The sequence below is a fragment of the Halichoerus grypus genome, chromosome 5 (assembly GCF_964656455.1).
Source record: "Halichoerus grypus chromosome 5, mHalGry1.hap1.1, whole genome shotgun sequence".
Lineage (NCBI taxonomy): Eukaryota > Metazoa > Chordata > Mammalia > Carnivora > Phocidae > Halichoerus > Halichoerus grypus.
In genome coordinates this window covers 133,669,107-133,686,068 of record NC_135716.1, presented here as the reverse complement: position 1 = coordinate 133,686,068, position 16,962 = coordinate 133,669,107, and the positions used below count along the sequence as shown (strand labels likewise).

Genomic DNA, 16,962 nt, shown 5'->3' with positions numbered 1-16,962 from the left:
TAATCAGTACTGTCACCCACATGGGAATTGGAAGATTTAAGTAAACTCCAGGATTACATGAGGAAGAAATCTCGTATTACAGATGCAGCTGGTTTTGCTTTCCTCCTATTCTTGGAACTGGTGGGCAGGGTGAAGTCATGAGTTTGAGCAGAGTGGGAGAGTTTGGAACAGCCACCATGAATGTGTGAAAGGAAGTCAACAGGAGTTAAAAAGATTGCTGAGAGCTGAGAGAATGAGGTTGACATTAAATAGGATGACTGTGTGTGGACCTACTCAGTACGGTGGATGAATTTTCTCAGCAATGAAGAATTATCCTTCCCAAAATGTCAATAGTGCTGAGTTTGAGAAACCCTGCCCTAGAAACATTTTAAGTGTATAATGGCCACATGTGGCTAGCAGTTACTATATTGAACAGCACAAATATAGAACATCTCCATCATTGCAGAACATTGTACTGGACAGCTCTGGTCCAGAAGATTTTCAAGGTCCTTTTTACCTCTGAGGTCCTAAGCAAATCAGTGAAAGAAAAGAGGAAAAGAGCAAGATAGTAAGAATGCCGGGAGGAAGGGGAAAAAAAGGCAAAAGAATGAATGGATCTGTCTTTAGAGGCATCAATTACCAGTTACTGCCACTAAACATGTGTAATTCATATATGGAACAGAGAGCCCATATTTTGATTCTGGTTCACAAAAAAAGTGTACTGTTTGGAGCAAATTAACTGTTGGCTAAAATTAACTAAGTATGTTGACAAACTAAATGCCACTTGGGAATCTACACTGTGGCTACTTGTCTGACTAGTTCTTTGTCTCTTTCTTGTTGTCCTCCCACTGCTATAGCTATAAATGCAGTGCCCTACCTCTTTTCTGGGCAGAGAACATATGAAATGAAAGTTGTCTTTAGAGTGAAAGAGGCGGTAAATAGGATTTACATTTAATAATATCCCCTCAGCTTTAATAATGACTGGTTTTGATTCTCTCTTTGGGGACCGAAATAAAACACCTTCCTGCTCATACCACACCTGTGTCTAATCCTGGGCACCTGACTCCTGGAGGAAAATGAGATGTCTCCAATGTCTTTAAATATCTCAATGGCTTCCAGGCTGAAGGAGAAATGTTTTTTAAAAGTATCCAATATTAGAAAAAAAGAAAGGTGATTATTGGATATTCTTTTAGTGGAATGCTGGGAATTGTCAGATGGATTCTTAATGTATTAATTAATTCTTATAAGGGTATGCACCTTTGATTAGTTTTCTAATAGAAAAGTTATCTTGTAGAAAACTACTTGTGATGCAAATGACTCTTGTCTATAGCACAGATAAATTTTATCTGTTGAGATATGATTGATTTCCCTCTGGTAGAATAGATAAATGTAAAGCTTTAAATTTATTGCCCTGTAAGATATTAACCAGTTTGCATTTATTAGCATATTCACTTTAACATTCATTTGGCTAACTTGACTATATAAATCTGTCTTCATATTTTCTTTAGTATTGGTTTTAACATCTCACTCTTTACTCATTAATGGATGGGTTGAATAAAATCCTTGACATATGTTCATTTTATATTTCTGTGAGAGCCATGTATACTTAAAAGAAATCTAACTTAGTCAAGTAATGCTCCTGGATCAAAAGGGTTCAGTGGAAGCCGCAGATTTTTATCTTACCATAATGAAGAACTTACCAAGACTGTGTGCTCAGTATCTTCCAACTGATTCTCATGTTTACTCACAACCCAGCTCTGTGCCCTGGGAGGTTGATTTTTATGGATTATATCAATGGGCTCTCCTCACCCAGGGCTGGGACTAGATGAAGCAAGAGAGGCACCTAAGGCAGGGCATTTAAGGAGGCACTCCTCCCCAGGGCTGATGCTGCAGTTGCATGGCTCTGACAGGAAGTGTCTCCTTGTATGTTGTGCACTAGACACCCCGCTTGCCTCACTCTGGTCCCTCACTGGTCTCCATCATTGTACTGGACAGCTCTGGTCCAGAAGATTTTCAAGGTCTTTTCCACCTCTGAGGTCCTAAGCAAATCAGTGAAAGAAAAGAGGAAAAGAGCAAGACAGTAAGAATGCCTGGAGGAGGGGCGCCTGGGTGGCTCAGTCGTTAAGCTTCTGCCTTCGGCTCAGGTCATCATCCCAGGGTCCTGGGATCGAGCCCCACATCGGGTTCCCTGTTTGGCGGGAAGCCTGCTTCTCCCTCTCCCACTCCCCCTGCTTGTGTTCCCTCTCTCGCTGTGTCTCTATCAAATAAATAAATAAAATCTTTAAAAAAAAAAAAAAAAAGAATGCCTGGAGGAAAAAAATAAAAAAAGGCAAAAGAATGAATGGAACTGTCTTTAGAGGCATCAATTACCAGTTATTGCCACTAAACATGTACAATTCATATATGGAACAGAGAGCCCATATTTTGATGGGCTGATGCTGCAGTTGCATGGCTCTGACAGGAAGTGTCTCCTTGTATGTTGTGCACTAGACACCCCGCTTGCCTCACTCTGGTCCCAGCCTTAACTCCAGACTTTTGATTGATTTTAGACAATGGGAGGTGCTAAAGGCACCAGAGGGCAAAAGGAAAGTGAGGTCCCAGGGTACTCATTTTTACCCTGGCTTCCTCCCTGGGATGTTACCATAGGCTTGCATCACATGTTCCTCTCCCTGTCTGCATTCCTCTAATCCCTCCTTCCCTTCAGCCTGTAGACCTAGGGTGGTTACTAACTCTGAGGCCCTATGTTATCCCTTGTAGTTTCCTTACAGAGCTGATGCCTTGGTAAGTAGGCCCTTATTAAGTTCTCAAATTATCCACTTTGGCTGTGGATAATTTTGACCATCTGAGTCCTGTCAGGTCCCTGGGTGATACACAATTAGCAAGTCCTGAAAATGGCATGGGCTGTTTTGAGAAGAATGGCTTCTCTGCCTGCTAGAGGTGTTCAAGCCAAAGCTGGAGGGTCAGTGGACACCAAAGCCATGAAGGAGTTCTCTGCTCTGGAGGAAGGCATAATTATGGGACTATGATTTTCTAAATATGGAGACTGCACAGTCTCACACACACAAAAAAACTGTAGTGTGTGTGTGTGTGTGTGTATGTGTGGCGTTTGTAGGAGTGATGGGAATAGGGAAAGAAAAGAAGTAAAACGGGACTTTATTGCCTTGCTAACAAATATGTAGTCAAGGGAGATTTGTTGGTGGTACTAGGAAGGAACATCTTGGTTAGTAACAGAGAGTAGTGGAGTTAAAAGAGATTTTACTGGATCATGTGTGTCAAAATTAGCAGAATTTTAGGTCTCTTCTTTTGAAATGTGAGTACCTGGCTGTGGACTCCTTCTAAGAGTATGCACATCTTATAGTACTCAGGTATAGATTTATTTTTTTTTACAGGTATAGATTTAAATTGGGTATACTAAGTCTCTTACTCCGTGTAGCAGGAAGAAAAGTTTCCAGATGTGCAGCTTACAGTATGGCCAAGATGGTGAAATGTCATCTCAGATTTAAAGCACAATGCATGTTCTCCAAAAAGGCATTCCTTGTGGGCAGCTAACCCATGTTAAATTTCTAGTCACCATGCTGGAACAAGTAGGAGCCTCCGTTCAGCCCACACTGGTGTCTTAGGAGCTGGGGTCGGCATGGAAATAGATGAGGACCAGGGTATTAGACTCTGAGTTCCAGGAAAGCGTGGCTCAGGGAGCAAGGGAAGATTGAAGACTTGCAAACAGTTTAAATTCCCCTGGCAGTTCTCTCCTTTCCACCCCATCTACATCCACACTCAAAGTTATGTGATGGAATCAACGTCTTTGACAACAGATCTTTTGGGAAAGTACATTGGAAAATGTATGTGGGAATTTGAGGGGGGCTAACAAATAATGTCCATCTTCCTCACTGGAATTTGAAAGCAACAGAGAGATAAATGCAGCAGGTAGGTTGATGGCAGTGATAACATAGTCATAACCTAGTTTGAGCTGTTTGGAGAACATGGCTTGGGTTTGAGTGCTAAGTGGACTGGTTTAGGACTATTTTCTGCTTCCCTGTCTTCAACTGTGAGATTGCCCACACAGTGGAACATCTGAGTCTGCACAGCAGGCGCACTGCATTTATTGCTGCTTCCTCTGAATTGGGGCAAGAAGGAAAGAAAATAATCAATTCCTTAGTGCTTAGAGTCTTTTAATAGATTAGTCCTACCAGTCAAGAAACTTGGGCTAATCACTACCACCCTTAATGAGGCATCTCACTCCTCCTCAATGGGGAAAAGTGAGTAATGAATAGGGCAGAAGACCATGGATATTGCCATGAGGAAGTCCCACTCTCCACAGGGAAACATGAGGAGAAGGGAAATAAGTATTCTTCCCTAACTTGACCTATTGAACTTAGTCATTAAGGTTAGGGTCAATCAGGGATGTGGAGAGGAGATTTGTAGCTATCAGGGAAGCTCTATTCCTTACCTTTTGTGAGATTGCACCTTTTTGAATTCTCCTAGGAATGTTGGTCAATAATGTGAGTTTTGCATCCAGAAGACTCTAAACTATACATTAATCCTTATATTAACTAAATTAGCTCCAGGACCATGATGTGTCAAGATAAAAATTTCATTTACTATTTTATTTCCATTCTCACATTATGGCCAGGCCGTTGCCCAGTATGATTCATCAGAGATTCTGTTATGAGATTAACATACTCCAATAATAAAATGCTAACAACATAGAGATACCCGATTTTAAATATAAACCCCCTCCTACTATAAAATTCCTCATGAAAATTCAAAAATTAAGGTCAAAATGACAGTGTGTTAGAAGGTGGAAGAGGGTCAGTACTGAACCCTCCAGACTAAGAAGTCACTTTAATACCAAAAAACAAAGCAAGCCACTCCATATTATTTATACAGAGTTTTATTCAGGGTAATTTACTGACAGGGATAATCAGGCTGGTGGACAGACGATCCAGGTGTTACTATACAGCTATAATCTGCCCCATAGTCTCTGCTCATTCTCTGCACCTTCATCCCCAGCTTTTATGGAGTGAAGGACATGGTGGTGAGGACACAGGGTAGTTATCTAAAGTGGTGCCATCTGGGGGCACCTGGTGCCTCAGTCGGTTAAGGGTCTGTCTTCAGCTCAGGTCATGATCTCACGGTTCTGGGATAGAGCCTTGCTTCTGGCTCCCTGCTCAGCAGGGAGTCTGCTTCTCCCTCTCCCTCTACCCCTCCCCGCACCCATGCTCACGCTCTCTCTCTCTAAAATGAATAAATGAAAAAAAAATCTTTAAAAAAATAAAATAAACTGGTGCCCTCTGTGCACCAGAGGGGAGAACAAGATGGAGGGCCAAAGATGGAGTCAGCATTCCTACATTGCGTTAGTCTGTTCTAATTGTGGAAATAACCCCATTATTTTAGTGATTTACAACATCAAAATATTATTTCTTGATCATGTTACCTGAAGGTCATGGGTTGGCTGAAGCTCTTCTGGGCTTTGCTTAGCTGACCAGGGCTCCAAATGTCTTCTCATACTAGCACCCAGGCTCAAAGCGTAACTACTACCTGAGACACGTTCTTCTGATGGTGGAAGATGGGAGCAAAGCTAAATCACTTGAGTCATGTGTGCTCATATTTTATTGGTTAAAGTAAGTATCATGACCAAGCCCAAGTCAGTGAAGCAGAGAAATACACTCCAGCTATGCAGAAGCATGTCAAAGGCAGGGAGGAAGTAATTGTGAACAAATTTGAAATACTGTAAACAGTAGTAGTTGAAATTTTTGCCCTTATGATTTGAAGTCTCCAACCTCCACTTTTTTTTTTTTTTTTAAATATTTATTTGAGAGGGAGAGAGCGGGGGGAGGGACAGAGGGAGAGAATCTTCAAGCAGACTCCCGGCTGAGTGTGGAGCCCCTAGGCAGGGTTCGATTTCACAACCCATGAGATCATGACCTGAGCAGAAACCAAGAGTCAGATGCTCAACTGACTGAGCCACCCAGCTACCTCTCCAACCTCCACTTCTAACCCATCTTTCTTATCTTCTCTTCTGCCATGTCTCTCTGACTTCTGCATTCTTCTGCTTTAAGGGGTCATATGATTACATTGGGTCCACCAGTAATTCAGAATATTCTCCATATTTTAAGATCAGATGGTTAGTAACCTTAAATCCTTCTATAAAGTCCTTTCACAGCAGTATCTAAATTAGTGTTTGACTGAATAACAAGGGGCGTGAACCTTGGGGAGACATTTTTGGAATTCTGCCTACTACACTGGCTTCAATAATAAAGTAAGAAAAATGACTTGTGAATTCATCTAGTCTTAGTTCCTGTCATCTAGGAAATTGGTCTATTCCAAATATCCATTCCTAGGGGTCAATTCTGATTATGTCCTTTTTGATAGGAGATCACCCATTTTTTCTAGATTTTTCAAATTTGTTGGAATAAGTTTGCATGTAATGTTTCTTCTGATTCTTTTCCTTTCTTCTATATCTATGGTTGTTTCTTTTCTCATTCATAATCTTATATTCCTTTTTTGCTCCTTTCCCTTAAATCAGGCTTGAGAAGGGCTTATGCATTTTAGTGTATTTCAAAAACAAACACACAAAATAACTATTGCTTTTATTTATCCTTTTATACAATTTTTATTTCTATTTAAATATTTTTAGTGTTTCTCTGTATTAATTTCCTATTCATAATTTCTTGTGGTTTATTTTATGCTTTTTCTATTTTCCTGAGATGAGAACCTTGGGATCCTTTTCACTAAATCTTTTTCAGGAAAAAAGAGAAGGAGAAGGAGGATGAGGAGGAGGAGAAAAGGAGGGGAGAAAAATGAAAACTTGACATTTTCTTTTGAACTAGCTTTTGCTGTTGTGCAAAATGTTTTGGAATGAAATGGTTTCCTTTTCATTTTCTACCTTACAATTTGAGTTTTGATTTCTTCTTCATCCCTTCTTTATTTTCAAATAGTAAATAAATTTGGATTTTGCTTTATGTTTATTCTTAACTTTATTGGATTATTTTTTACAAGTCTCTACATTTATTTTAAAAAAAGAATATTGGGTGTTTCTGTGTAGCCCACAATATAATCAATTTTCTATGAACAAACCCCCAAATCTATTTTCCTCTGTTTCAAAGAAACAGAGGTCTATATCCATTATATCAACTTTATTAATTGCATATATAATTACTCTGCATCCATACTTTTTTGTTTTATCTGTTTAACTCTGAAAGAGATGAACTGAGGCCTTCCACTATAGTTTTATTTTTATTACATTCTCCTGGGATTTCCAGTAATGTTTACTTTATATAATATAAGCCACTTTCTTCTTTGGCATGTACATAGAGCACCAAAGATGCTGTTTTCATATATTGTGCTTTTATTATTACATAAGGTATAAGGTCTTATTTATTGTTTTTAACCCTAAATTTTAGTTTATCTGATATTAATAATGCCACTCCCACTTCTTTTTATTTCATTGCTCTGATATCTCTTTCCCCACTCCTTTATTTTCAAGATTTCTTTATTGCTTTAACTATATTTCTTATAAACAGTATATAATTAAGTGTTATTTTTTAAACAGTCTGAAAGTCTTGTCTTTTAATGGGAAAATTCAACCTATATAAACATAATGATACTTGATTTCAATATTTTTATGATTATTTTATATTTGTTTTTTTCATTTTCCTCGTTTTTTCATATTAATCCCATTTCCCCTTTTATTTGGGGGTCTTATGATATATTCTATTCAATTAATCATTAACTCTTCTATCAAGATTATGCTCGAAGGTAATAACAAATCCCACCAGTATCTTAAAGAAAATAATATAGTGAGTGTGCAAGTGTGTGCGTATAGTGTGCTGCGCTTGAATCTCCTTAAGTGTCTTATTGTTTTTTTTTTTTTTATCAAATCACTCCTTGTCTCCTCTAGCAGCTCTGTGCGTTTATTTTATAGCTGGTTACTGTAAGAGTTGGATTTGGCAGAGTTTTAGCAAACAGGAAACAACTTTATTTTTTCTAATTATTTTTCTCACTGCTAATCCTATAGAATTACTGCGTTTACTTCTTCCTCCCCACCCCTGAAGGAGATCTCTGGCAATTTTCATAATTTTGTCCTTTTCTCTCTTACAGTCCTGCCTGGCTGGCCACTGGCTGCTGCAGGACCCCTTTATGGGTTGCTATTTTCTTAGTTGGCTCAGGGAAGCGCAGGTGTTTGCAGTATTTAGTGACTACAGTACCGTGAAGGTAAAATCTTGCCCACTATGGAGTGGTGCTATAGAAGCAAGCAGACCACAGTCCCCTGGTGAGGCTTCTGGGGGAAAATTCATGGGTCTCTGACTTCCCAGTTTTCTCACAGGCTTAGTGGTTCCTTCCTGGCCTCTTGGGGCCAATGAAACCAGAAACATATAGGACCAAAGATAATCTTCCCCTCAGGTAATCCACAGCTCCCAACAGCCAGCTGGTCTTGGGACACAGTACAACCTCCATCACTGCCTTGTGACTCGGAGTCCGGTCTCCAGGGCCATACTCAGATCTCAGCACCAGAAGAGAAACCATGTCTATGCTTGCACCCCACTGCCTGACGATCTCAGCAGCTGTTTGGCTTAGAAGATGACAGATGGAAGCTGAGAGTAGAGGAGAAAGGCGCTGAGCGTAGGTCACTTCCTTCCCAGAACCCACTGCTCCCAGCTGTCCAGCTGTTTTAAAGGAGAATTCTCAGCCAAATGGAATTTTTAAGTTGATTTAGTGCCTTCCTAAAAGATAAAGCTCACAAGTTCCAGCAGAAACTTCCAAAAACAACGAATACAAAAATCCTTAGTTCTAATTTGCATCTAGTTTGGGCTAAAGTTTAAATACTGTAGTTAGGTCCAGCATTTAATTTAGAAAAGATTGGAGTAAGAGACTTTGGGAGGGCATCTTTTAAGATGTTATGTTAGGAGCAGGGGAAAGGGTGGAAATAGGAAGGGAATTTTTAATGAATGTTTACTACACTTAAGTACTCAGGACTCCACATTATTTTTTTAACACTGAAAATAATAATACTGTAATAAGGTATTGTTGGGGTTGAGGCTCAGACAGTTTACATTCTTTCCCCATGTTTATTCATGTATGTCCATATCCAAGGTCCACATGTCATTATCTTACACTGAGTATCAGGGAAAAACTACCATCATTGTTTATGATATTATTAGGTACGTTTTCTATTTCTTGTTATTTTTATTGTTGGTGATCAAAAAGAGTTTGCGTTTAATCTTCTGAGCCAGCAGGGTAGTTAGGGAAACTGTTTTGCTTTGCAGTGAGCCGGGGAAGAGGGAAAAGGGGGATGGGGTGGGAGTGGGGGTGAAGAGACTGGATCACAGCAAGCCAAGAGAAGGAGAGGATCCATTCCTATTTGCTAGAAAAGAGAAAGATGACTTCATAACTTTGAGCTGCTGCTGCATCTCCTTCAGTAACCAGAAGAAAGGTACAGAGCCAGGAAATGTTGTATGGTCCTCCTCCACCTCCTCCGTACCTGAGCCCATCATCTTATCTTAAAGCCTTTTACTCTTGCTCTTCCTTCATTTAGAGTTTCCAGTTGCACCCCTCGTCCCTAACTCTTCCCCCACCTCCATGTTCTCCCCTTTTCATTCTGTTTTAGAGCCAAAACCTGACTCTCCTTGGGAAGAGGTGCCCAAGAGGAGCCTTGGCACATGGTAAAGAAAAGCTCTAGTCTGAAGTGGAAACAGGAACCTGAACAAATTTATGTCCTCACCTTTGAAAGTTGCCAAAGGCCTCCAAAGCCTATCCTTAACAGAAATGCTTCTAACTAAACCTACTTCTCCTCACATACTAACAGTTCAGATTTTTAAAAAATCTTTAAACAAATGGATTAGGGGCGCCTGGGTGGCTCAGTCATCAAGTGTCTGCCTTAAGGCTCAGGTCATGGTCCCAGGGTCCTGGGATTGAGCCCCGTCATCGGGCTTCCTGCTCAGTGGGAAGCCTGCTTCTCCCTCTCCCACTCCCCCTGCTTGTGTTCCCTCTTTTGCTGTGTCTCTCTCTGTCAAATAAATAAATAAAATCTTTTTAAAAAATAAATAAACAAATGGATTAAAAATGAACTTCTGAAATCCAACTTGTTTCTAATTTGAGTTCTGCCTTTATACTGCTTGGGTTAATGATAAACAGTAAAATAGCAATATAATAATATATGTAATGTTCAGTAATTTATAGGACTTGCTATCAAATTTTTTTAGCTTATTAAGGATAAGTTATTCTTTTAAATTACTTAACAGTTCTGAAAAAAGTCAAAGTTATACTTGGAAAAGGCATTCTATAGCAATGAAGTTCCAGTGTCTACTAACAAAAAGCTATTTTAAATTTTACAGTCTTTTTAATTGCATGAATTGCTAATGTAATACTATTTTCCAATGATTATCCAAAATGCTGATATACGATTAATTCCACATGCATCAAGTTAATGGTACATTTGTCTTATTTGATACTCAATTATTAAGCAAGGTTATTGATGTTATTTGGCTTCCAACAGCAAATTACCAGAAACAGTCTGTGTCATTCTTGGTCCCAAATCAGACTTAACCGTGGAAATGCTGATGATTGAGGACTCTAATTGAGATCATAAAAATTCATGAACTAGTTCCTCTTGTTGATAATTATTTCCTAATTTTGTCCTTTTATTTACTAAAAATGTTGGCTTTTCTTGAACAGATGACTGTTGACTTGTAATTCCAATGTCAATGCTTTGCTTTCTTATACCATCCATTTGAACATTATTTTGGTAAGAATTTCTTCTATGATCTTGGAACTTCATTGTTTGCTTTTTGTTACTTAAATATTGCTGTATAAACAATATTTTTTGAGGTGTCTAAATTTCATTTGACTAGTTTAACAAATCATCCATTGGTGTTACATTATTTAATTTATGGACTTTGAGTATATTTTTTAAAGGCTTTGAGCAATGTTTGACTGGTAAGGCACTGAATTTGCTCCTTGGTTTTACTGTAGAAAACATTCTTTCAAAGTTGCCATGTCTAGCACTCATTTCTTGAATAACACTTTTATCAAAGAAGCCAACAAATTTTTTTGTTAGGCTGGAAAAAGTCTGTGAGAAATTGTAGAGTTTACTCCAGGATAAGTTTTCAAGTGTCTGCTTATTAGTTTCCTTCCTTAGTTTACCCTCTACAACTCTATGGCCCACTTCAAAAGATATTGCTTGTATATCTCTTTTCCATGTTGTAGGCATAATTCTTTTAGGTTTGGAAGGGATAATAAATTGATCACTAATTAAAGATTTGAGGATTTCACAATTTCTTTCTAAAACAAAATCTGCTCTTTTATATGGGTAAATGTTTTCCTTTTCTATAGGATGGAAAGGAAGCTTATTTTTTGTCAAAAGTAACATTTGTACATATCCAGTCTCATGGAAAATTATGGGATTTGTGTCATTTTGTTCCTGTGGATTAAAGAAAAGAGTACTTAGTCATCAGTCTAGTGAGACAAGAAGGCTATATATATTTTTCAACATGAAAATAAAATGGCAAAATATTCTAAAAATGACTACAGAGACGTTTTTAATATGAACAATAATGGTATTCAAACACACAAAAAATGTACTTGTATGTGACACACTTCCTTCTCTTAATATTCTGCTGAGATATTAGGGGTAAAATCTGAACTTTTGGCCTACTAGAATCCTTTTTGAATAAAGTGAGATATGACAAAATAAATATATTTCTTAGATGTGTGAGATGTTGTCACTGGAAAATAGGATAGTTGGTGGGATGGAACATTGTTCTGGCATTTCTTAGGTTCCCACATTCAGAAATAAGAAGCATACCAAAAAAATGAATTGAGCCAAAGATCTTAAGAGACATAACTAATTATAAGCCAAAATTACAAAGTCTGGATATCCTAATAAATAATTCCAAGAATATAAAAGTATCTTTACAATATTATATTTATTCTTGTACTCCAACCCTTACTTAGCACATAAAAAGCACTCAGTATATATTTGCAGAATAAAATAACCAAAGTAATAGACTGACTTTAAAAATAGACTATTTTTGTCACAGTACTAGAAAAATTTGTATGTATGAGCTACTCACTAAACTCTTTCCCATATTTCCATTATAGGGCAAAAAGATTAACTTTAAAGAAACTGGTCAGCTATGCATATTACCAGTATTTACTTTGCAAACTTTAAGTCAATGATTGCTACCTTTCCTTTAGAAATATAATTAATGAAGTAAGAAACCAAGGATCATCTAATTGTACATCAGCATACTTAGTGACAAAGGTATATTATTGCCTATAATTACTAAAAGATGATGACAAATCTAGTTTTGCAATCCACTGGGATGTCAATGCTACCTATTTAGCCACAGTAGTGGAGATTTGTCATATTTTTGGTCTGTCCAACACCTCCGGGAATTTTCCACCTTACAAATCTACGTACTCTTAAACAGAGACAGAAACTAGCTTTATTAGCCTCCCTTGAGGTTAGGGCATGTGACCTAAGCTCTGCCAATCAGATACACCTGAGATAGTTTTCAGTTCAGAGAAGGCAAGCACTGGCAGAAGTTGGGCATTGTGAAAACCACTCTAGTGAGAATGGCAGCAGATATATCTGCTTTGAAGGGCAGCAGTGTCAAAGATCTTAGAAATAGTATCTCCTGCCCAGAATCAAAGTCATTAACTCCATAACAAAAGCATGGGTCCCAGTGGAGCAGTCTGGGGCTGTAACTGGGTGACTCCTGACTGTATAGCTTTCTTTTTTTTTTTTTCTTGACTGTATAGCTTTCAAGCCAGATTGTCTCTCCAGCCTTCCAAGAGACTCTGTGAGCTACCAAATAGCCTTTAATGCATGTATTTTCTGCTTCAAATAGCTAAAATAGACTTAGAAAAGTGAAACATCATGCAGTCCCCTTTTGAAAATACCATTTTTGCTTTATATTTCTTTTATAATCAAGAAAATTTGATAAAGCCTTCTTCATAAAGAAAAACACAAAACTTTCAGTTGATGCAAAGGAATCCCCACTTTTGGGGTGGCAGTTCTAAAAAGAGCATTAAGAATCTAAGTGTTGTCACTTTGTAATGCGAAACTGAAAAGTAAAAAGGATTTATCAAAGATTCCAGTCACTAGAATATAAGATTCCCACAAGTAGCAATTATACACATATTTACTGAACAATAGTAGATATTATTACCACGTGAGAAGTTACTGTCTTTGGTGGACTAATGTTGATTATCTTGGCATTTGGCTTTTTCAATTCATCCTCAAAGCACAAGGGAAGCAAGCTTTTCTTTCTTATGGAGCAATATTCACTTAATTGATCATTTTTTATGGTTTTGTTTTCTTCTGTGCTAAATTCATCCATTTGTGGGGGAGATTTTCTTCTGAAAATGAGCACAAGTTCAGCATAAATAATGATAGGGTTGATTTCAGTTTGTCAGTTCTGGTCTGTCTCCCCGATCCCTCAAAGTCACTGCCAGCTTTTCCCCCAAATCCTCAGCCATACACTTTCCACACAACAAGACCATTCCTTCCTGCCTTGTGTGTGGGGGAAATGGCAAAAGCAGGGGTGGAAGCAATACAATAATATATATGCCTCTTTGGCTTTTGAGTGTGGACGAGATATATTATGTAGCGTAAGGAGAACCACCAAAGGTAGAGAGGTATTTGCCATATCTTTTGTTGAGATTCTGGGGGAAAAAGTGCTTTGTAAGGCAGCTTCCTGACAACATAGGGTGGCCCCAGCTTTCTTAACAATGGTATGGTATAGTTAAAGGCCGAAAGAGGATATAGTTTTCATTCCAGATTTCCTTTGGCTCACATAGGACATGGACACTGAGTTTAGGCTTACCAAAGTGGTTGCCATTTCAGGGGTGAGGTAGTCCATATCAAAGGCCTGGCATGAGTGAGGTATGGGTAGTCTAAGGACAGATGAAGGTCATGACGGAGGCTCAGAGGGTTCTACCACACTAATGAGAGTTGAGAGTGGACCTAATCCAAGGTCAGAGAGAATAGATCTTATATTCATGAACCACAGATGTCAGCAGCCACAGAACACCTAGAAATGAAACCAGCAGTAAAAGGGCATTGACCAAGATATTTACTCAAGTACCTTTTCCTCAATGTCAAAAAGTCCAGTGAGCATCTCATCATATACTCAGATACCGTCTTAGAAACAGGACTGAGATAAATTTAGAGAGGCTGTACATTATTGCTCCAAAGTGTAAAACACGCTGGGTTAACATGATTTTACTCAATCTGAGTATCTAATGAGAAAGATCAGAGCTTTATACAAAACCACAAAGCTACTTTTCTTACATCCATACTGTAGTGTATTTAAACTTGTCTCTACTAGAAAAACACAATTGTATTCTCTCTATTCATTTTTCCATGTCCTTCTTTCCATTTGCCTATGAACTTGAAGCAGATAGAACATGAGTTCAAGGTATGAATGTGCTGCTGACGAGTAGAGCACTCTTAGACCAGTCATTGGATTGTAGTACAGTCCTAAATGGTAATAATGTGCCCGAATAAATCCATTCTGGTCTACTAAAAAATAAAAGGCAGAACTCTTCCTATTAGAAACATCACTGAACACAATAAAATATGAAAACATTAAAATAAATTACCTTTTATTGATATAATCTTCTAAGTGACCAGACAAATGTAATGATTCCTCAGGGTTTTTTACAGTTTGAGCTGAAATTATAAACAATTTTCATAAAAGTGACACATATATAATGGCATTTAGAAAATACCTTGTATAAAATATTTTACAATGTAAAATAACAACGAAAAGCAGCTGGTATCGTGTTTGATCTGTAGTAGCTACTCAGTTAGAACTTTTATTTTTTTAAAAGTAAGAACTTAAGTGAACAAGACAGAACTGGATAAGACTGAGGTCAAGGATCTAATGTTTGGCTAAGACAAATCAAACATAAAACTGGTCTTGGACATTTTTGTGGAAGAAAGACATTCCCAAATTTTCAAATCTTTCCAACATGTAGTCATTATTAGCCAGCAGGAAGCTTCAGATGGTTAAACACTGTTGGTAAAGAGGGAGGTTAGTTAGCAGAGGTCAAACAGATCTTGCCATCTGGCATGAAGGAGGTGTCCAGGGTTGAACTCTTCCAAATATGCTTAGCGGACACTCCAGCATTTCCCTACTTTCTTAGAAGTGTTCCCAGACACATATGCTATTAGCAGTAAATTCAACTTTTCTTTTGTCCTGAAGTAGTTTGTATTCTAGTGCAGTGCTTTCCAACATTTTCCACATCATGGTGAACATTTTATTTTTTATTTTTACTTAAAGATTTTATTTATTTATTTGACAGAGTGTGTGCAGAGGTGGGGGGCAGAGGGAGAGGGATAAAGAGGGAGAAGCAGACTCCCCACTGAGCAGGGAGCCTGACTTGACTCCGGGCTCAATCCCAGGACCCTGAGATCATGACCTGAGCTGAAGGCAGATGCTTAACCGACTGAGCCACCCAGGTGCCCCAATGGCAAACATTTTAATATTTCTTATACAGTACACTGGGATAAACACTTAAGTACACTTTGTAGCCAGACTGACATAAGGCCAACCCAGCAGTCTTGAAGGCTGAAGGATCAATATTTCAGCATAACAGTTTACCACAAAAGCTCTATTCCAGCAAAAGGAAACAGTCAATAAACAAGTAAATAAACCAACAAATAAATACATAAAATAATTTCAACCACTTGTAAGTATTATGAAAACAAATAAACATGGCACCTCCCCTATGGTCGCTATAGAGGCCTCTCTCAGGAGGGGATATTTGAATTGAAGTCTGAGAAAGAAAGGCAACCAGGTGAAGCTTTGGGCAAACAGACTACTAGGCAGAGGAAATAGCAAGTGTTAAGTTCTCACTGTGAAATCAGCTGGGAATGGTGAAGGAACTGAAAGGCCAATATTGCTGGAGTGTAGTGAATGAGGGGGAGAGTGGAGAAAGCTGAGAGAGACAGGTAGCAGGGGCCAAATCATATAGAGGCACATAGGACATACAGAAAACTTAAGACATTATTCTGGTTATAACAGAGATCATTTAGAGGGTTTTAAGCAGAATAAGAAAGAAGTTTGATTTATGCTTTAGGAACATCACTCTAACTGCTCTGAGATGGACAGTCTGTGGAGGTATGGAGGAATGTGGAGGGTGCTAGCAGCAATGGAGAGACCAATTAGAAGGCTATTGCTGTGGTCTAGATTAGACATGGATTAGACAAGAATTGTAGCAGAGGGAGTGCTGGGTAATGGCTGGCTTCACGTTATATTTTGGAGGCTAATCCAACTATCCTGATTCATGGATGGATATGGGAAATATAGAAATCAAGAATGATTTCTAGGTTTTAGCCTCAGCGATTGGGTAGCCTCAGCGAAGCTATTTACAGAAATGAGATAGGCAAGTGGGAGAAACAGGTCCACTGCTTGAAACAAGGGGCTGGGTTGAGGTTCCCTGGCTTGTGAAAAATTACTCCTTCCCAGGGCCAACTGGGTAACCAGGAACTAAGTTAAACCACTTCAGGGCATGATGACTGGATCTGCCTTATCTGCAGTATTTCCCTAGCAGGGGAGGGAACATTCACAACTCTAAAATCTGGTTCATCCTGAGGGCCATGAGGTCTGAGTGGCAGCAACTTCAAAACTTCTGGAAAGGAAGGAGTAAGGTAAAGTGAGTAAATGGCAAGTGAAGAGAGAAACTTCTAAAATTTTAAAACATATGAAAAATATAAAGCTAAGAAAGACAGCCAACAAAGTTAACAAGTAGAAGATAAATTCAGTAATAAAATTAAATAGAAGAATCCAAAAACAACTTTAAAATTCTAAGGTATATATTAGCATCATGTCATAGTTTGACAGTGTCATTGTTGACATCTTAGACTTGACAAAACATGGTATGTTTAGGAACTTCAAAAACATAAATGAAAAAAATTCATATAAAAAAACAGATATTGTGAGATGAAAACAGGCTGAAATAAGAACAAAAAAG

The 16,962-nt window shown here is 38.3% G+C and overlaps 1 protein-coding gene across 1 annotated transcript in view; it reads right to left on the bottom strand.

The window, feature by feature from the left end:
* Window positions 1-10,825: 10,825 nt before the first annotated feature.
* Window positions 10,826-16,962, bottom strand: part of C5H1orf141 (chromosome 5 C1orf141 homolog) — a 37,048-nt gene continuing 30,911 nt past the window's right edge. The window contains exons 6-8 of the mRNA XM_036077672.2: window positions 14,587-14,656; window positions 13,152-13,341; window positions 10,826-11,398 (exon numbers count right to left, since the gene is read on the bottom strand). Coding sequence (XP_035933565.1) covers window positions 10,826-11,398; window positions 13,152-13,341; window positions 14,587-14,656 — 833 coding nt within the window. The remainder of the gene's footprint in view (window positions 11,399-13,151; window positions 13,342-14,586; window positions 14,657-16,962) is intronic.